Here is a 21,843-nt window from a genome sequence, read left to right as displayed (position 1 = left end):
GCCCCCCAAGTCACTTGCCTCCTTCCCTGCTGACCGTGAGCTGGCCCAGACCCCCTGCGTCCTCCACCCAGCCTGCCCCTCCCACTGCCTCTAGCCGGGAGGAGCTCGGGCTGGAAGAAGACAAGAGGCTGGGGCCTAGTCCTTAGTGGTTAGCAGAGGCTGGACTCAACCTTGCCTGGGAACATTTGCCTTTAAGAGGTCACTTTGGGGGCCTGAGCTGGGGAGGTGTGGAGGGAGGGCCCTGGGACTGTGGATCGGGGTCCCCAGGCGTCCCACAGCCCAAGTCCCTGTTCCCGTCTGCACAGCATCCTTGGCTGTAGAGCCAGGAGGCCACAGGTCCTTCCAAGGTTCCATTTACCTCTGGTCAAGCAAAGGCTGCCCACAAGGCAGGGCCTGGCCCCATGGCCTTTCAGCAGGAAGAGAGCCTCTGGGAGCAGCCTGCGCTGTGTAACCCCGCTTCAGCACTGCCAGGCTCCGGCTATTAACCAGCCTGTCTTCTGCTGGGGAAAGGGAGAAAGACTGCTCTCTAATTATGGGAGGGGCAGCTAGCATCTTTGCAGAAGCTCCTCACCTGATTTCAGCCCCAGGTGGAGCGTGAGAGACTGCCCTGGCTTCCCAGGTCGGTGGTTGCCCCGGGTGACGCCCTTGGCCTCTCCGTGGCCTTGATTGGTGAGGCCGAGTGCGTCTTGGCCAGTGGTCCTGATGCAACCCAGTTCCGTGTGAGAGCTCACACTATGGGAAGGGCCATCTTTTTCTTTAACCTTTTTAAAAAATTGAAGTATGGTTGATTTACAGTGTTTCAGGTGTGTAGCAAATTGATTCAGATATATATATATATATATATATATATATATATATATATATTCTTTTTCAGATTCTTTTCCATTATAGGTTATTACAAGACACTGAATATAGTTCCCTGTGCTATAGAGTAGGTCCTTGTTGTTTATCTAGTTTACATATAGTAGTGTGTATCTATTAATTCTAAACTCCTAATTTATCCCTCCCCTGCTTCCCCCTTTGGTAACCATAAGTTTGTTTTCTATGTTTGTGAGTCTGTTTCTGTTTTGTAAATAAGTTCATTTGTATCATTTTTTAGATTCCACATATAAGTGATATCATATGATATTTGTCTTTGATTTACTCCACTTAGTATGATAATCTCTAGGTCCAACCATGTAGCTGCAAATGGCATTATTTCATTCTTTTTTATGGCTGAGTAATATTCCATTGTATATATATACCACATCTTCTTTATTTATTCCTCTGTTGATGGACACTTAGGTTGCTTCCATGTCCTGGCTATTGTAAACAGTGCTGCAGTGAACATAAGGGTGCATGTATCTTTTCAAATTAGAATTTCCATCTTTTCCAGATGTATATCCAGGAGTGGGATTGCTGGGTCATATGGTAGTTCTATTTTTAGTTTTTTAAGGAACCTCCATACTGTTCTCCATAGTGGCTACACCAACTTGCATTCCCACCAACAGTGTGGGAGGGTTCCCTTTTCTCCACACCCTCTCCAGCATTTATAATTTTTTGCCATTTTGTTGATGGCCATTCTGACCAGAGTGAGGTGATACCTCATTGTAGTTTCGGGAAGGACCTTCTTTTGTATCATCCTATCTGGTCTTCACAACATTGCCCTGTGATACAGAAGGCACGATAGCCTCATTTTACAGATTGAAAAACTGAGGCCCTTGGAGACTAAAATGCTTTGCTCCATGCCAGAGTTAGGGGAGAGCTGAGGGGAGAATGTGGTCTCTTGACCACTCTGGTCTAGGGCTTCTGAAGCTACTTGTTGTTGAGAAAAGAGTTTACTGTCTGTTGCTGCTGTGGAGCTGGAGAGGCCACTGGGTGAGGAATTGGGGACAGCAGTGGGGCAGGATACTCCCTTAACACCCAGGAGGGTCAGGCTGCCAGATTTCTGCCTTTTGCACGGCCCAGGGCTTCTTTCTTGGGAGAAAGTCCTGCCCACTGCAGGGCCAAAGCACTTGCCCTCCCGCTGTTGGTCAATAGGCATCACATGGGCACAAAGACCCAGGGTCGTTGGCCAGGGCAGCAAGGGAGCCCCCAAACAGCTATGTGAATCAATCCTGGGACCCCCAGGTTAGGGGAGGTGGGAGGGTGGCCGCAGGAGGGAAAAATAGTGGTTTTCTTTTCTCTTTTATATCAGGAAGCCTCTCAGAGTGCAGTCAGAAACCATGATGTCTTCTGTGGAAAGTAAATAATTCTGGAACTTCTCCGAGAGTTAAGTTTAGGCTTTTTCCCCAATTTGTCCCCTGTCCCTCCCCTGTTGCCGAGTGCCAGTGATTCTGGGTTCGTTCCTTATTTTTCTGAGAGTCGTTATGTAACATGACTGTTCTCAAAAGCTCCAAGTGACCATGGCTGTGGTCACCGCCCCCAACATTAGTACCAAGAATTGCACGTTTGGTGGTTTTGAGGGATTGAGCAAAGTCAGTCCATCTGGAGACGCCTCCCCTGAGTGTCCCATTTGAGGGCCTCACCAAGGCCTTCGCCACAATTCCAACAGCTCGGGTGCAGACGAGGTTAGGTGGTGCGAGCAGCCCCCCATGTTGGTGACGGGGAGCACGGGGGTCAGGGGGACAGGCAGGGCAGGGGGCCAGGTACCCGTAGTCTGAGGACAGCACTCACGGCTTTCCAGAATCATGCTGAGCATCCGCTGGGATGCACCTGGCATTCGTACTAGCGATCCATGTGCTTAAAATTGAGGGACCTTGGGCTTCCCTGGTGGTACAGTGGTTGAGAGTCCACCTGCCGATGCAGGGGACACGGGTTCGTGCCCCGGTCCGGGAAGATCCCACATGCCGTGGAGTGGCTGGGCCCGTGAGCCATGGCTGCTGAGCCTGCGTGTCCAGAGCCTGTGCTTCACAGCGGGAGAGGCCACAGCAGTGAGAGGCCCGCGTACCGCAAAACAAAAAAACAAACAAACAAAATTGAGGGACCTTAGAAATCACCTGAGAAACTAGAGGGTTAGTACTTAAGAAGCAGATTGAGACACACATGAAGATAGAAAGCCAGATATATGCGTCTGGGTCCTGACCCGCTCAGCTAAGAAGCATCACCAGGGAAGCAAGGGGCACCCCCTCATCCCTCTGTTGGTGGAGCCCACACCATGTCTGGAGACTCTGCCCTGAGCTGGGAGAACAGTGGAGAGTATTTGGTAGTTTGAGAGATGAAGAAAATTATTTTGATGACAAATCCTAGAATATGAGAAGCATCTTATTCTCAGCCTAGCAGTGCTCCCTTAAAGCGCTCCTGACCCCACCTGCTGTTTAGCCCCACAGATAAGAACAGACAATGTCTGAGCTAACAGGCATCTTCTGAAATTATCTAGTTAAACCTCGTCATCTGACAGATGGAAAACTGGATTCAGACATGCCCGAGATCCCCCAGATAGGAAACCACAGAACTGGGCTGGAACCCGGCCTTCCGGCTCCATCTCTGTGAACAGGTCGTGTTCTTATGTGCCCGAGGGGTGCGGGCGGGCTCATCGACGCCCAGACAGCGCCCTGGGTCAGCTGTGTGCACCCGGGTAGCCCCAGATACCGCTGATGGACGCTCTTTGGGCTCAAGTCTGCTCAGCAGGGGAGGAACATGAAACTGTCCTCAAAGTGTTCCCTCCTCGGTAGGAGTCTAACGGCCGGAAATTGCACAGGAATGTTCTGTGGCCACCCCGACGTTTAAAACCCCTGGTTGGCCCTTAGGTGCAGGCCATGGCCCCTGACATTGGCAGCCTTTCTGTTTGTCCTGTGTGTGCACTTTCACCAGGGCTCTTTCTGGGGTAGCCCAGCTGCATCAACAAAGGAGTTTTGTAAGACAAAGCATCAGAAATGCTGAAAACGCAGAACTATATCTGACCGATACACACCTACTGTCAAGGCTAAGACGGGAGTAAAACAGCCCTGATTTCTCAAGAATTCACACAACAGTTGGTTGTAAACAGTATAGAGAAATGTTGGGATAAGTGGCCGGGGAGTGGGTGAGCTATCAATAAGACCCCAAACTACACAAAATGTGGATGATCGAATTTGGTGGTGGGATGCTTGATACTTTTCTGTCCTTTGCAGCATCAGTATGAAACACTTCTTAAAAATTTTCTATTGAAGTACAGCTGATTTACAATGTTGTATTAGGTGAATTACTTTTAATTAAGAAGTAGACCTTAAAGAGACTATCACAGGCTGCCTTGGTAGTGAATCACGGAACTGTACAGACCCTCCTCCATCTGTTCTCTTCCCCTGTGATCTCACTGTGCCACAGAGACTCGCTTTGCATAGAAGAACCCTGTATCTTCACAGCCTCCAATACCAAGTTGCTTTTTTTAGTCTTTTTTTTTTTTTTCAGTTTTTTGGCTGCATTGGGTCTTCGTTGCTGCGCGCAGGCTTTCTCTAGTTGCGGTGAGCGGGGGCTACTCTTCGTTGCGGTACGCCGGCTTCTCATTGCGGTGGCTTCTCTCGTTGTGGAGCACGGGCTCTAGAGCACAGGCTTCAGTAGTTGTGGCACGTGGGCTCAGTAGTTGTGACTCACGGGCTCAGTAGTTGTGGCTCACGGGCTCTAGAGTGCAGGCTCAGTAGTTGTGGCACACAGGCTTAGGTGCTCCGCGGCATGTGGGATCTTCCCGGACCAGGGCTCGAACCCGCGTCCCTTGCGTTGGCAGGCGGATTCTTAACCACTGTGCCACCAGGGAAGAGTCCCCCGGGTTGTTCATTGTCACTGGAGCTGAGCCATCCCAAGGCGGTGGGAGGGTTTAATAGGAAGAGCTCTGAGCTGGGAGCAGGTGGACCTGGGTTATAGGGCCTGCTTGCTACTGTCTGGTTGTCTGGCCTCGGGCAAGTGTCTTAACCTCTCTGACCCTCCGTATCTTCATCTATAGACTGGGGTGATACCACTTGCCTTTCCTACTTGTATGGGCTCCTCTGAGGACCAAATGAGGCAACAAATGGAAGTTTTAAGGACATTCTAATGGCAGATTAATGACAGCTCTGCTGCTGAGACCTTACCTTTTTGAGTTAGACTTTTGGCTTTTGCCTGAAATGCTGAAGAGGGGCAGGGATGGGGTATTAAGGTTGGCTCGCATCTTGGGAATGTTCTCAAACCTGGGGCTTTTCTCTTTTGTCCTGTTGCTTTCCTGACAGGCGACTTTATCAGCCCAAATCCTGAAAATGCACTTTCCCCAGAGACCCTGCTATTGATCTCTGGAGCATGTGGTCAGGGTCTAAAATACAGTGTGTGCAGCTGAGGACAGTCCCAGAGGACAGAGCGTCTCTTGGTGGCTCAGTGTGGCCCAGTGAACTGGCCACCCCTCACCGGGGAAGGTCTGAATGCCTGCCGATGGGGAGAGAGAATTCAGGATGGCCAGATGTGGACAAAGCAGTGAAGGAGGCACAAAGCTCTGGTGGGCGTTTAAACTTTAGAAACCCCGTGAGCAGGGTGAGCTCCTGGTGCCTGGCCTTCTGGAATGTCAGCCGAGCCGAGAGGCCAGGTCCCAGTCATTCCACCTGCTAATAGTCTCGTGGTCACCGCTGCAGTTGGAGATTTTCCCACACCAGCCTCCACGGTGCGCACTGTTTCCTGGTGAGCTCGGGGAGGTGAGAGCCGAGATTAGAATCGTGGAATGTGGGATGGGGGAGCCTTCCAGCAAAGTCCACTACTGGTGCCAAGGGACTTCTCTGTGGGGATGCTTGACCGAGGAAAACGCACCGCACGCTGCCGTGGTTGCTTGTGTGGCGCCCTCCTTGTCTTGCTCTGGGTGGGACGAGCTTCAGGGGACCAGCCGCAGGCCCGCCCAGGGCTCCAGGCAGCCTGGGATGGGAGTGAGACCCGTGTCCTGGTCTCGGCTCTTTCAAGACCGCCTTGTCCTGAGTCACTTAACCGCCAGGGCCTCAGTCGCTAGAGCATGATGGTTCCGTGAGGAATAATCGAGTATGTGCGACAGGGCTTTGGTGTGTAGAAACTGCTCTGCTGAACAAAAGTGAGAGGGTAATGATTATTTGAAACCGCAGAGGAATGTACTCATTAAAATAGGAGCTAAGCGTCCACACCTGGTTCCTCCTCTTCCTTAGTGACCTGCAATCTCGCGGGGTCTGCCCGTTCACCGCCCCTCCTGCCCATCAGCACAGGCGTGCGCCCCCTACACGTGCTGCCGGGGCAGGGGCTGCTTTGTCCAGGAGTTGATTCAGTCACTTCTGCACACCTGCTGCATGTGGCGCAGAAAAGCTAGATGAATGCTTTCCCCTCATCCTTGACCGGTTCACAGTCCAGTCAGAGAAATAGACTGATAAATGATATTAAGATAGCACGATAAGTCCTGTAATAAAGGTAGTCTCAGGTACTGTGGAAGCACAGATAAGAGAAGAATGAATTCTGCCTGAGGGATCGTATCTGAATTGGGCTTTGCATGACAGTAGGAGTTCACCCTGTGAGCCAGGATCTTGGGGCTGGGAGCTGGAGACAAGTGGGCAGGAGGAAAGGGCTCCACGCTTCAGAGAGGCGGCCAGCTCCGTCCTGCAGGGACCCAAGTGAAGCAAAGTCTGTTCTCCCAGGAAGGGGTTGTACGGTTGGCGAAGGGTGACCTTGAACTGAGGAGCTGAGACAGCATTCCAGGCAAAGTGTCCACAGACGCGCAGCTGTGTTTAAACAGCTATCAAGATCCTGCCTGGGCTCTTGCTGAAAGAAGGAGACGGGGTGCAGAGCGCATCAGAAATAAGGCTGCAAATCCCACTGCTGGGCATGTACCCTGAGAAAACCATAATTCAAAAAGAGTCATGTACCAAAATGTTCATAGCAGCCCTATTTACAATAGCCCGGAGATGGAAACAACCTAAGTGTTCATCATCGGATGAATGGATAAAGAAGCTGTGGCACATATATACAATGGAATATTACTCCGCCATAAAAAGAAACGAAATTGAGTTATTTGTAGTGAGGTGGATGGACCTAGAGTCTGTCATACAGAGTGAAGTAAGTCAGAAAGAGAAAGACAAATACTGTATGTTGACACATATATATGGAATTTAAGAAAAAAAAATGTCCTGAAGAACATAGGGGTAAGACAGGAATAAAGACACAGACCTACTAGAGAATGGACTTGAGGATATGGGGAGGGGGAAGGGTAAGCTGTGACAAAGTGAGAGAGTGGCATGGACATATATACACTACCAAACGTAAGGTAGATAGATAGTGGGAAGCAGCCGCATAGCACAGGGAGATCAGCTCGGTGCTTTGTGACCACCTAGAGGGGTGGGATAGGGAGAGTGGGAGGGAGACGTAAAAGGGAGGGGATATGGGAACATACGTATATGTGTAACTGATTAAATTTGTTATAAAGTAGAAGAAAAATAAAATTAAACTTAAAAAAATAAAAAAAGAAAAAAAGAAATAAGGCTGCAGAGGTCGGCAAATCCACGGGGCCTGTATTGGAGCCTGCAGGGCCCGGCTGAGAGCTGCTGACTGTGAATCACCTGTGGGAAGCTGGTGGCTCCCCGCCTGGGCTGCCGGCTGAATCACCGTGAAGCCTGCACTGCACCGCAGACCAGTCGACTCTGTGGTGGGACCCAACACCCGAGGTGCAACCAGCCTGGGATGCTGAAATAAACCAGCACCAGAGAGGCTGAGTCTGGAATCTGCCTACGTAAGAGATTGCCAGCAAGTCCCAGTGGACTAGGTGTGGGAGCCATTGCCTAGGCTATGGTGGAGGCCCTGGGGCTTTAGGGCAGAGGCCAGCATAATGGGGCCACGGTTTTAGGAATCACTGTTCTAGTAGAGGTTTGCAGATAGCTTGAAACAAGCTAAGCTGAAAGATTTGGAGAACAATTAGGAAACCCAAAAGAGAGCTGGGCAAAGGAGGGTGCAGACCTGGACCCCACAGCAGAGGGGTTGGGAGGGTGGAAGGGGTTAAAAGAAAGATTAGGTACACAGAAAACTACAAAACGTTGCTGAAAGAAATTAAAGAAGACACAGATAAATGGAGAGACCTCCCATGTACATGGATTGGAGACTTAACGTTGAGATGGCAATACTACCCACAGTCATTTACAGATTTAATGCAACCCCTATCAAAATCCCAATGGCATTTTTTTGCAGATATAGAAAAATCCATCCTAAACTTTGTATGAACTCTCAAGGGACCCCAAGTAGCCAAAACAATCTTGAAAAAAGAAAGAAGAACAAAGTTAGAGGTCTCACACTCCCTGATCTCAAAACTTATTACAAAGTTACAATCATCAAAACAATGTGGTACTGGCATAAAGACAGACATATAGACCAATGAAATAGAACAAAGAGTCCAGAAAGAAACTCTTCCATACGTATGTGGCCAAATGATTTTCAGCAAAAGTGCCAAGACCATTCACTGGGAAAAGGTAGTCTTTTCAATACATGGTGCTGGGAAAATTGGATATCCACATGTGGAAGAATAAAGTTGGACCCTAACCTTATTATACAATATACAAAAATTATGGTAGTTCCCCTTATCCACAGGGGATATGTTCCAAAACCCCCAGTGGATGCCTAAAACCATGGATAGAACTGACCCTTGGATACTATGATTTTTCCTATACATACATACCTAGGATAAAGTTTAATTTATGAAGTAGGCTCAGTAAGAGAATATCCAAATTGCCAGTGTCACTCCTCTTGCACTTTGGGGCCATTATTAAGTAAAATAAGGACCATGTGAGCATAAACACTGTGGTACCGCAACAGTCGAACGGATAACCAAGACGGCTACTAAGTGACTGGCGAGGGGATAGCACATGTACCGTGTGGATATACGCTGGACAAAGGGATGACTCACGTCCCAGGCGGGACAGAGCAGGACAGTGCAAGATCTCATCAAGTTACTCAGAATGGCACGAAATTCAAAAAAAAATTGTTATGAATTGTCTATTTCTGGAATTTTGAATTGTTTACTTCTGGAATTTTCTTTTTTTTAAATTTTTATTTTATGTTATTATTATTATTATTATTTTGGCCACGCTGTGAGGCATGTGGGATCTTAGTTCCCCAATCGGGGAATGAACCCGTGCCCCCTGCAGTGGAAGCACGGAGTTTTAACCACTGGACTGCCAGGGAAGTCCCTGGAATTTTCTTTTTTTTTCCCCCTTATTTATTTATTTATTTGGCTGCGTCAGATCTTAGTTGCCGCATGCAGGATCTTCACTGCAATATGCGGGGTCTTTTAGCTGCGGCATGTGGACTCTTAGTTGCGGCATGCATGTGGGATTTAATTCCCTGACCAGGGATCGAACCCGGGCCCCCTGCATTGGGAACATGGAGTCTTAACCACTGGACCACGAGGGAATTCCCTGGAAGTTTCCATTAAATACTTTTGGACCCTGGTTGACCAGGGTTTCAACCAGGTTTCAAGTAACTGAAACCTTGGAAGGCAAAACCGCTGATAAGGGGGGGACTTCTGTAACTCAAAATGGATCAAAGACTTAAATATAAGAGCTTAAACTGTAAAACTTAGAAGAAAACAGGGGAAAAGCTCCATGACATTGGATTTGGCAATGATTTCTTGGGTATGACACCAAAGCACAGGCAACAAAGTATTGATAAAAATATCAACAGATAAATTGGACTACATCAAAATTAAAAACTTCTGTGCACCACAGGACACAGTCCACAGAGTGAAAAGGCAACCTACAGAATGGGAAAAAAATACTTGCAATTCGTATATCTGATAAAAGGTTAATATCCAGATTATATAAAGAACTCCTACCAACTCAGCAACAAACAAGCTGGTTAAAAAATAGTCAAAGGACTTCTTGAATAGACATTTTTCTAGAAAAGATATACAAATAGCCAACAAGCACAAGAAAAGATGCTCAACATTTGTAATCATTAGGGAAATGCAAATCAAAACCACAGTGAGATACCATCTCATACCTATTAGGGTGGTTACCATAAAAAACAAAAACTAAAATAAAACAGAAAATAATAACAAGTATTGGTGAGGATGTGGAGAAATTGGCACCCTTGTGTACCATTGGTGGGAATATAAAATGGTGCAGCTGCTACGGAAAAAGTATGGGGGTTCCTCAAAAGTATTAAAAATAAATTACTATATGATCCAGCAATTCCACATCTGGGTATATACCCAAAAGAAATGAAAGCAGCGTCTCAGAGATATTTGTACACCCACTGTATTAGTTTGCTAGGGCTGCCATAACAAAGTATCACAGACTGGGTGGCTTAAACAAGAGAAGTTTATTTTCTCACAATTCTAGAGGCTAGAAGTCCAAGGTCAAGGTGTCGGCAGGGTGAGTTTCTTCTGAGACCTCCTTCTTTGGCTCATAGGTGGCCATCTTCTCTCTGTGTTTTCATGTGTCTTCCTTCTGTGTCTGTTTCCTAATCTCTTCTTATAAGGACAGTAGTGCTACCGGATTGAAGTCTTATTGGAGGGCCCATCCATATGACCTCATTTTTTTTTTTTTTTTTTTTTTTTTTTGCGATACACGGGCCTCTCACTGTTGTGGCCTCTCCCATTGCGGAGCACAGGCTCTGGACGCACAGGCCCAGTGGCCAAGGCTTACGGGCCCAGCATGTGGGATCTTCCCGGACCGGGGCACGAACCCGTGTCGCCTGCATGAGCAGGCAGACTCTCAACCACTGCACCACCAGGGAAGCCCCATATGACCTAATTTTAACGTAATTACCTCTTCAAAGACCCTCTCTACAAATACAGTCATATTCTGAGGTAATGGGGGTGGGAACTTCAAACCTATGAGTTTTGAGGGGTATGCAGTTCAATCCATAACACCTGTGTTCATAGCAGCATTATTCACAGTAGCCAAGAGGTGGAAGCACCCTGTGTCCCTTGATGGATGAACAGATAAACAAAATGTGGTCTCTCCATACAATGGAACATTATTCAGCCGTTAAAAGGAAGGAAATTCTGTTACACACTACAACACAGATGAACCTGAGGACATTATGCTAAGTGAAATAAGCCCGTCACAGAAAGACAAATACTGTATGATTCCACTTACATGAGGTCCCTAGAGTTGTCACATTCATAGAGATAGAAAGTAGAATGGGGGCAGGGGGTGCCAGGGGCTGGGGCAGGGAGCTGTCAAATGCATATGGAGTTTCAGTTTGCAAAGGGCCCTGGAGGTTAGTTGCCCAGCAGTGTGAATGTGCTTAACTGCACTGAACTGTACACTTAAAATGGTTAAGATGGTAAAGCTTGTGTACATGTATTTTACCACAATAAAAAAGAAAAAAACCAAAAGGTTAGGGATGCAGGCAGCTTCTCCCGGTGGAGGACTGCCCAGGTGCGGTTCCTGCCCAGGCATGGAGGTGTCCACCGGGCAAGACACAGGAGGAAAGGGGAGCAGGGTGAGGGTGACGTGATGACTTCATTTTAGACACCATGAGTCTTTGGCAAGCTACTCCCCGCAAGGCCATCTCTCTGGGCCACGATGTCATCAGGTTTTTCTGACTGCTTTGCCCCCAGCGGCCAGCCCTCCCATGTGGCCCTGTCATCTTTCCAGGAGGACACACTTCCTTGGGCCACATTCGCGTCATGAAGTGAAGTCCTGCGCGTCGGCGTCTCCCCAGAGCGCCGAGGTGGGCTTTGCCCTCCCCTTTTCTGCCTTCCTCCCTTGCTCTCTTCCTTCTGCCCTGCGGTCCCGGCCTCTTCTTCCTGCTCCTTCCCTGGGGGGGATGGGAAGGGAAGCTGGAGGCGGGTCAGGATCTCCGAGGGGGGCCAGCATGTCTCCACCCCTCCTTTCACCTTGTTGGCCCTCCGGGTCCTCCCTGGTGCTTGACATTCAAGGACTCAGGGAGGGGGTGGCGATCCACACGGAGAGCCAGGGGCGGCCCTGGACGAGGCCAGGTGGGCCCCTGAGGGTCCAGGTCATTGACCACGTGCTCTCTTTCCGTCCTAGGACCTGAGTTCCTTTGCCATGCCGCTCCTGGATGGAGACCTGGAGAGCTCAGAAAAGCATCCTTCTCGTAAGGTAAGCCACCTTCCTCACAGCTTCTCTCGGCTCACCTGAGGTGCCACTGAGGCAGAACTCCCTCGGCGCGAGCCCAAGACACATCCACCCATGCTTCCATCTGTGCTCTCACCTGTACATCCACCTGTGCTCCCACCTACATGTCCACCTGTGCTCTCACCTGTACATCCACCTGTGCTCCCACCTACATGTCCACCTGTGCTCTCACCTGTGCTCCCACCTGTACATCCACCTGTGCTCCCACCTGTACATCCACCTGTGCTCCCACCCGTGCTCCCACCCGTGCACCTGGCTGCTGCCGAGCTCAGCCTCACACCTGCCAGGCTTCACTCCTTTCTCTTCTCTTCTCTTCCCTCTGGGCTCGTCCACGGCCACAGGACTCCCCAAAGAGGGCAGAGGTGATACTGAAGATTGACAGTGAGCTTAGCACGCTGAGCGCCCGAGGAGCTAATTAGCGAAGAGAGGAGGTTGAAAGCATCCGTGAAAGCGGGATGTGGAGACCAACTGTCTCCCCCGCAGACGGGAGCCCCTTCTCCCTGCCCGTTCCTCGCCCCGTTCCTCTCCCTTTCGTCCTCTTTCCCCCTTTCCCTTTCCTCTCTTTAACCCACATTCTCCCCTCTCCTGCTGGTCAGTTTTTCCTCCAGAGGAAGCTGGGGCCGAGGAGGGCAGGCAGCCGAGGAGTGCGCATCCCGGGGTGGGTGGGTTGGCCATGGCAAGCAAAGGGAGGTCAAGGTGGCCTGTGATCAGGGTGTGTGGGGCAGACGGCTGGGGCGGCTGGTGGGCCGAGGCTTTGGGAGGGGCCGCTGTGGGCAGTGTCTGAGAGCAGAGATAAGAGCTAGGCTGAATTCTTTGGCCCTGGAGGCTCCACTGTCCCTCCTCCCACCAGGCTGATGGGAAATGTGAATCTCCATCATTATTGGGACTTCCTTCCTAGATTGTGCAAAGGTCCTGGGGTCCCATGCAGCACCTACACTTGGGTTTTAAAGGAAGAAACTGGACTTCAGGATGGTGAAAAGACTTTCCCACAGTCATAGGGCTGCTTAATAACTGAGCCGGCTTCAGTCTGGGTTGCTTGGTGCTCAGCCCAGTGTGCGTTGCACTGCATCTGGACACTCTGAACTGGGGCCAGTGGCGCAGACCATGCAGGGAAGTGTCCTCAGCCAGACAGGTACCACACAGAGGCTTTCTGCCCTTTCTGGATCATCTCTGCATCTTTTTACCCTGTGACTAAGATCCCCATCTCCTTAGGGAACTGAAACTCCTCAGTGACTGCCAAGCTGAATGTGGACTGGACACTTGGCGGCCTCCTCTTCCATCTAGGTACCAGTCAGAGTTCAGTGGAGGGGCCACAGCTGAGCTCCCCTTTATGGATGTTCTTTTTTTTTTTTGCAGTACGTGGGCCTCTCACTGTTGTGGCCTCTCCCGTTGCGGAGCACAGGCTCCAGACGCGCAGGCTCAGCAGCCATGGCTCACGGGCCCAGCCGCTCCGCGGCATGTGGGATCTTCCCGGACCGGGGCACGAACCCGTGTCCCCTGCATCAGCAGGTGGACTCTCAACCACTGCGCCACCAGGGAAGCCCTATGGGTGTTCTTGACTCAAGGATGCCAACCCTGGGACTTCCCTGGCAGTCCAGTGGTTAGGACTCTGCGCTTTCACTGCTGAGGGCACAGGTTCAGTCCCTGGTCAGGGAACTAAGATCCCACAAGCCACGCAGCACAGCCAAAAAAAAAAAAAAAAACGATGCTAACCCTGCATTCCCAAGCATCAGTTGATATGGGAGCTGCCTGGTCTTCCCACCTGTCCCCTTTCCTGGTTCCCCTGTTCCCAGAGGTGGCAGCTCTTTGTTACATAACACATCTCGGTACAAGAGCTTCTGGTCACCTTGACTCTGCACGGCTCTGTGTGCAGCTCCCGGGCCAGTGTTGTGAGGAAAGTCAGTGCCATCGACGTCCCTGGGATCATTCAACACCACTGTGGTCACTCTGGGTCAGCCAGCATGGCCTGGTCTGGGGCAGTCTGTGGAATGCCCAAATGACCACAGGTTTTCCTGTCTGTGTCCCTTGATCCTGGGATGAGGAGCCCGGCTCCTTTGTTCATTTTTCCTGGCAACTTCCCTTCTGTGTGACCTGGGACAAGATATTCTCTGTGAACCTGTCTCCCCATCGGCAAACCCGGGCTCACGGCGGTGCTCACCTTTCCTTATGAGGATTAAATGAGCTTGTCAATGGAGCAGACGTAGAGCAGTGACTGGCCCGGGACACGTGCTCAGGGGCAGTCTGGGAGTGCAGGCGTGGCCTCAGGACACCCCCCACTTCGGAGCACCGTGAAGGGGTGCATCCACGACCCATTTACCTGAGCCGTCGGGAACGTGGCATCTGGCCAGGCCTTAGACGTGGCTCGGGCCCTCTTGTCCATTGCTGGCCATGTGCACTGTTCCTCCATTCCCTCTGCCAAGAACGCCAGCCCCTTTCCGTCCGGAGCACACAGGAACTCAGACCGGAGCCGCGCTCCATCAGCACACTGGCCCCGAGGGCACTGGCCGTGCCCTGCATCCCAGGCATAGCCTCCACACCTCCGCAGCCTGAGTCGGGCTCCACAGACCCTCACCTCGAGGTCTTGTCTGACTCGGCCCCCCTTTCCTGGCGCCCTTCACCTTTAACCCCTTCGTCCACGCCCATTTCCCTCAAGCTCCCAAGGGGTGCCTGGTGCCCAGCTGTCAGTCACCGCCGAGGCCAGCCCTGCGGGCCCCTTGCTCACCTTCACACATGCAACCCTCTTCTTCGCTTTCCTGCATCCTCGGGGACGCAGCTGAGACCGAGCACCGGGTGGCCTGGCCCTGGGCCCCGCGGCCCTCCCTGCAGTGGCAGACAGAGGTGGGCCTGGAAGCTCTGCTCGCGGAGGCCTGAGAGCCTGCCCCGTAGCTCTGCAGAGCCGGCAGGCACTCGGGAGGCTCTGGGCCCTTCGTTCACGTTCACCCAAAGCCAGGGAGGCGTGTCGTTACGTTTGGCAAGGTGTCACTTTACTGCAGCTTGCTAAGAGGCACGGGCTCTGTCCCCAGTGGCTGCGATCCTGTCGATACCCACGCCACCCCTCCCACCCTGCAGGAAGCAGACCCGGGGGCTCAACACCACCACCCCCTCGCCAGGGTCAGGGCGGGAGACACGGGGGACAAGGCCGGGATGGGCCACAGCCACCACTGTCTGGCTGTGTGGGGAGAGGCCCTGCTTTCTGGAGCCCCCTCCTGAAGCCCGATGGCTGAGTGCCTGGCTCTTCTGGCCTGCAATTCTGAGCCCGGAATTGGAATCAGTCCCAGTCGGAGAATCCCAGGGCTCCCCTTGCCCGCCAGGTGAGGCTCAAACCGGCACCCAGGCCCTTCGAGACTGCCATTTGGCTCAACCTGCCCCGGTGACCCATCCGCGGTGGCCCAAGTGAGTGTCTGTCTGTCTGTCCTCCCGGCTCCAGCTCCTCTCTCCCCCCGACCCTGGGACACCTCTGCCCGTCGGCCTGTCCACAGCCCGTCGGCTTTCAGCGCCTTCCCTGCTTCAGGGCCCCGTGATGGGCAGTGTCTCCCTCTGAAATCTCTCCCCGTCTGGGCCACTCTCAGGGCAGCCCTGTCTTGCCTGCTGTTCTCCAGGGTCTCGCGGGGACCCTGTCCTTGCCCACGTCTTGTTCCCTGCGAGCAGTGAGTCTCAGCTTTGCTCAGCAATCCCTCCTCCCTAGGCAGAGCTCACTGTGCCCTGTGAAGGGGACAGGGGCAGCAGCGGGGCTGGCCTCCTACTGTGACTCCCTCCCTCTGCCTTCAAACTTGACCTTGAGCCCTCTTCCGTTTCACACGGCCGTTTCTGCTTTTCTCGGGAGGTGTATGGTATGAGGGTCAAGGCCGTGGGCCTGAGGTCCCGCCCACCACTTACCAGCTTTGGGGCCTTCACTCAGCTTCCAGCCAGCGCCCTCTCTGAGCTCCGGGCTCAGTGGCACCCAGAGGGTGATGGTGACAGGCCACTAGAACGTCTACCCTAAATGACCATGTCCCCCCCACCCCTGTGCTGAAGAGCCCTGTGGTTCCCCCTCAAAGGTGGGTCAGGTTCTCACCCCACGTGGAGTCTTTCCGGAAATCAGCCCAGCCTCCCCGACTCTGCACATCTACCAAGGATCTCTTTGTAGCGAATTCGTGACGGTGAGAGCTCACCTCCCAGACGTACCTGCTGTGTACCAGGAGCTGTGGCAGGTGCTTCCCTTGTGTATATCCTGTCATCTTGACGACCCTGCGAGTCGGCCTAGTGTCCCCATTGGATACATGAGGACACTGACACGTAGGTCACTTGTCACTGCTGGAAACTGAGCTGGGACTCAGACTCCTGTATCTTTGTCCAGAACCCTGACATGTACCACCCTGCCGTGGGGTCTTCCTCCACCCCCGGGCCCACTGTCCCTACGCCCCACCCCCATGTCCACAGGCGCACGCCGCCCACTGCTCCAAAAGCTTCTCTGTGTTAATGACTCTTAGGATGCAGAAAAGCCTCAGAAAGCCTGAGTCCCATGGGTCGGTTGGTAGTGGCTGAACCCAGTACTCTAGAGGCAGAGAATCTAAATGCTATTCGTACCAAATGGTTAGAAAAAGAAAACCTTGAACTTCTCCATAACGAGGAGAGCCTGAGTTATATGACTCCGGGGAAGCTCGGCCTCTGCCTCAGATTCCCACTCGGCGAGGGGACTGGCACGGGGCCAGCCTCTGCACCCCTCCCCGCCATGGCCACGCTGGTCCTTTAACTCAGGGCGGAGGGTCTCAGGGAGAAGGGGCGTGCAGTTGAGGGTCCCCGCAGGGTATCACTTCCTTTAAGGGACCTCAAGCCCAGCTCGGGGGCACCCTCTAGTGGTGGAGGAGCTCACAGTGGTCCCGGGTCCAGGCAGGCACCCCAGTGGATAGAGGCACAGAGGCTGCCTCTGTCCTGTGCTCAGTACACCGTCGTCACCTGCCGTGCGGAGCCCAGGGTCTCAGTGTGCCGCACGACTCCTGCCAGGCCTCCTTCTTGCCCCGGAGCCCAGGGGACACGTTGTTTTTTCCTTTTCTGCTGCAGAGCTGGGTGGGCCCCGAGGCCCTTCTGGCTCCTGTGTTGCAGGCTTACCCACGGGACGGCAGCAGGTCATGTATAGAGTACAATTCCTGTGCGTCAGGTCTGACCGATGCCCCTTCAGACGGCCCTGAGGGGCAGGTACGGCCCCTCATTTCACGCAGGAGGAGACGGAGGCTTAGGGAGTCTACATAACCTCCAGGGTGGCCCAGAGGCAAGCGGGTCAGGCCCAGGCACTCAGATGGGAGTGCCAGCTGCTAAACCCACCAGCGGGACACGTTCGAAATTCCTTGAGTCTGTGAGTTGTGTGCCTTGGCTTAAATATGGAGTCCAGTACGCTTTCAAACCATAACTACGATTTCAAGTCATCGCCGAAGTGAGCCTCAGAGCTTTACGGCCTTGTTCGCTTTCTTCCCGACCTCAGCCTGCAGCCCCCATTACTCCAGCGCCGAAGCTGCTTGGAGGTGAAAACCTCATCACTTCCCACGCCAGGGTCCCCTCAGGATGGAGCCCTGGGCCCACTGTCTTTCAGATCAGAGATCAGATCTGTAGTCAGACTTCGAGGACAGACACGAGGTCTTGAGGAGTGAAGGCCAGGAGACGGGGCCGCAAACAGGACGCAGGGGGAAGGTGGCGTGTTTCGAGCCTTCTCAGCTGCAGGGCTGTCCTCCCCCACCTCCAGAAGACCCTTCCAGAGAACTGGGTGGAGGCCAGCGGGCTCCTGGATGCTGCGGCCCAGCCTGTGGGTGGGGTCGTCCTGGGGTCCGGTCCTTACCCCGGGCCGCCTCTGTCTGTGGAAGAGCGTGGGGCTGTTTCTCGGGCCAGGTGTCGTGGCAGCAGCTGGATGATGGGGGATAGTGGGAGGGCAGGCACGACAGGGACAGGTCCTCACGGGCTCTCAGTGACCTCACCCCTCCATCTGTCTGTCTTGTCTGTCTGCAGGTGGACAGCCCCTTCGGCTCAGGCAGCCCCTCCAAAGGCTTCTTCTCCAGAGGCCCCCAGCACCGGCCCTCCAGCCCCGTGTCTGCTCCTGTGAGGCCCAAGACCAGCCCCGGCTCCCCCAAAACTGTGTTCCCGTTCTCCTACCAGGAGTCCCCGCCGCGCTCCCCCCGCCGCATGAGCTTCAGTGGCATCTTCCGTTCTTCGTCCAAAGAATCTTCCCCCAACTCCAACCCGTCTACCTCGCCCGGGGGCATCCGGTTCTTCTCCCGCTCCAGAAAAAGTAAGACATTGATGCTATTGTTCAGGTGGGTGCAGGGCTGCCAGGGGGCTGCTCACAGCCGCCTGGCCACGGTGCCACCTGCAGGGACGCCGAAGCTGGCCAGGTGGCTGTTACTGATGGTGCTGAGTGTGTGCGTCTGGTCTGTCCCCCAGGAACAAATCTATCTCCAGAGCAACATGTTTCCACCTGTCGCTTTATTCCTTCACTAATCCACCCAGTATGGCGTGGCTTGTGGGGTTAATGTAAATACCCCGATACTCACAGTGTGGCTTTGAGGACAGCCACGTGGAACGCTAGCCTCCAGCCTTCTCTGGAAATCAGTAGCGGCCCACGCCTGGGGCCAGAAGGCCCAGCCCTTTCTTTGATCTGCCCTGTGCGGGCCCCCAGTGCTTACGGCTTGGCATTTGAGGGATTTGAGTGAACCTGTTTCTGGCACATCCTGACTTTTTCTGTCTCAGGCCCTGGGTAGGTGGGGTTGATTTGTTACAGAAACAGGGGAAGCAAATGTGTATTTCAGAGAGAGAGTTCTTTAGGCTCATGAGTATTTGTGATCTAAGGATAAAATAGTCTCCACTGAGCACCGTCGATCGTATCTAGAAATATACAAGGGAAACCATAAAGTAGATGGAGCTTATTTTCACCTTTCCCATGTCTTAGTGCATCACCCTACTCTTTACAACTCTTTCTGATGACATAGCAAGTTCCTATCGAAGAAGACAATGATTTGGAAAACAAGCTTGCCCTTGGGCATCGCGTCTGGAGTGGTCCTCCTTTCTCTCCGGGTTGTATTTGCAAGAGGACCTGTAGGTTGGAGCTATTACTCTATCTGCAAGGCCAGCCCAAGTGCAGTTTCAGTCTGCGTGACTTGTAAGGAAAGGGTGGGGAGCTTTCTTCTTTAATTTTTTTTGGTGGTTTGGGGTATCGTTCCTAGCACCCCTGAAGGCATCCCCATGATGATTGAACTTATGTGTAAGTGTACAAATGTCACAGGACGAGGTGGTCCTCACGCAGACAGCACGGGTGACGTGCAGTTAGAAACTTAGATATGAAGCCAGATGGGGAGGTGTGTCCTAGCACTGACATCCCAACACCCTAGAGAGCATCCCCAGTTTCAGGAATCCTGAAATTCTCAAATATGCCGTCACGCACCACCTCTCAGAGGGGAGGGGATGTCAGACCAGACCTTCACCAGGTGTCCTGTTTCCCCAGAGGTGGCATTGTGCCTGGGTTGCTTACAACAAAACTAGGTTGTATTAATTTCCTGGGGCAGCCATTACAAAGTACCCCAAACTGGGTGGCTTAAACAACAGAAATTTATTCTCTCAGTTCCAGAGGCCAGAAACCAAAATCAGGACGTCAGCAGGGCCACGGTGCCTCCGCAGAGTCTAGGGAAGAATCTGTTCCAGGGCTTTCTCTCACCTCCTAGTGTCGCTGGCGGTCCTGGGTGCTCCTTGGCTTGTGGAAGCAGCACTGCAGTCCCCGCGTCTACCGTCATTGTCACGTGGCCCTCTCCCGCCGTGTGTCTGTGTGCTGCTTCTCTTCTTCTAAGGACAACGGTCATTTGGGTTGAGGGCCACCCTACTTCAGGATGACCTCCTCCTAACTAATTACCTCTGCAGTGACCCTGTTTCCAAATCAGTTCGCTTTCTGTGGTTCCTGGAAGGACATGAATTTTTGGGGGGACACCATCCAACCCAGTACACAGGTTACATTGAAAAGCCAAGATCTGGACTTCCCTGGTGGCGCAGTGGTTGAGAGTCCACCTGCCGATGCAGGGGACACGGGTTCGTGCCCCGGTCCGGGAAGATCCCACATGCCGCGGAGCGGCTGGGCCCGTGAGCCATGGCCGCTGAGCCTGCGCGTCCGGAGCCTGTGCTCCGCAACGGGAGAGGCCACAGCAGTGAGAGGCCCGCGTACCGCAAAAAAAAAAAAAAAAAAGCCAAGATCTGCAATTCATGTCACTGGCTGGGGAGATGCAGGACTTGTGCGTATAGGGTGGTCATTCTGTTAAGACCAGGGTCATTTCTTTGTGTTTTTTTGGCTGTGCTGCGCCGCATGTGGGATCTTAGTTCCCTGACCAGGGATGGAACCCGCGCCCCCTGCAGTGGAAGCGCAGAGTCTTCACCACTGGACCAGCAGGGAAGTCCCAAGACCAGGGTCATTTCTGAAGGCAGAAAGGAGCAGCCAAGATATGGGGTCTGGGAGGTCTGGGGGAGCCAGCAGGTGGGATGCTGGGTCCTGAAGATGGGCCAGATGTTCAGCTTCCCGGGAAGCAGGATTCCGTGCTGCCCTTTTCCAGTCAGTGTTTTTAAAGGCCATTCGGTGTGCTAGAAAGCACCCAGCTGCAAAGGTGTGTCCTGTTAGGTGCTGTGCAGCACGTGTGGCTAGTTAAGGCTTCTCTGCTGTCTGGCTGGGTAGCCGTAGGCAGGGCTCAAGAAGACCGTGGAGTGACTGGGGCTTCTTGTAAAGACAAGCGTTGATTAGGTCAGGGCGGGGGCTCGGCTTCTTCAGAGAAGCTCTCTGGGAGCGGGTGTTCAGACCAGGGTGGGCCTGGACCCAGGACAGTAGCCCGTGCTGTTGCCCTTGAACCACGGAGCCCATGTCCTTGACATTCCCCGAGGACGTGGGAAACAGCCCACTGATGAAGCAGGAAGGTCTGAGTCCGTGTCCAGGCAGTGTGTGTACACTACTCCACGGGCTTCTCCCCTCAGGTCCTAGCCACCTGATTTTTTCACTGGGCTTGCTGTGAGGCTTGCGTGGAGGGTATACAATCTACCTGCTTTTCCTCCTGCCTGAATCTACGCCCGGGTCAACGTGCCCAGACTATATTTTGCTCCCACTGCCCCAGAACTGATTTCACAAAATTGAGCTTGAGAGGAATGCCGGCGGCCTGTGTGGAGGGTCTGGATAAGCAGCTGCCTATGGAACCGCTGTGTCCGTTGGAAAGATGTTGTGAAGACACCATTTGTCACACGAGCCCCCTGGGAGAAATTTCCCGTCTCGGTACCAAGAATAGCTGTACTTCTGAGCAACTCGAATGTTTTTGTCTGTGATAGGCACTGATCATGCAACGACCCAATTTTCCCCGTCTGCATTGCCTGCTGGAAATCTTAGAACCAAATGTGTATGAGGGGCATTAAGGGATACATTTCGAGCCTGGTTTCTGAATCCATTTTTGGTCCCCATCCTTTTACTTTCCCCCACCTCTCTTTTTTTTTAAAACAAGGAAGACAATTTATTGGAAGGATTTGGGTGTATTTACAGAATTCAAGGACGAGCTGAATGCTCGGAACTCAGGAAGGGAAGGAACCAGGCTGGTTCTGGGGGGCCTGGCAGCAAGAATTCGTGGGGATCCAGAGAATTCCTAGTCTTCGTGTCTCTGCATTTACCATTCCAGATTCCTCATTATAGGACCTCTGATTAGCCCAGTTGGGATCTCTGAACCAATCCGTTACTGGGGGGGCTGGGAGGCAAGATCGTGCAGCAAAAGCAAAGTAACCGGGCTTCCCTGGTGGCGCGGTGGTTGAGAGTCCGCCTGCCGATGCAGGGGACACGGGTTTGTGC

At 52.7% G+C, this 21,843-nt stretch overlaps 1 protein-coding gene across 3 annotated transcripts in view; it reads left to right on the top strand.

Annotated features, from left to right (window-relative positions):
- The window catches only part of PRKAG2 (protein kinase AMP-activated non-catalytic subunit gamma 2), a 288,527-nt gene that overhangs the window by 69,784 nt on the left and 196,900 nt on the right, over positions 1-21,843 (top strand). For 2 of the 3 annotated variants that reach the window (XM_082632118.1, XM_082632117.1), the window contains exons 2-3: positions 11,916-11,987; positions 18,000-18,279. In XM_082632118.1, the coding sequence (XP_082488244.1) occupies positions 11,916-11,987; positions 18,000-18,279 (352 nt within the window). Of the gene's footprint in view, positions 1-11,915; positions 11,988-17,999; positions 18,280-21,843 lie in introns of those variants that run through there. The other variant, XM_082632120.1, reaches the window with a different exon arrangement.

The sequence above is a fragment of the Mesoplodon mirus genome, assembly GCF_964341445.2.
Source record: "Mesoplodon mirus genome assembly, chromosome: 9".
In the NCBI taxonomy this organism is placed as follows: Eukaryota; Metazoa; Chordata; class Mammalia; order Artiodactyla; family Ziphiidae; genus Mesoplodon; species Mesoplodon mirus.
Note: the sequence above shows the minus strand (reverse complement) of the source record. Positions and strands in the feature narration are given on the sequence as shown.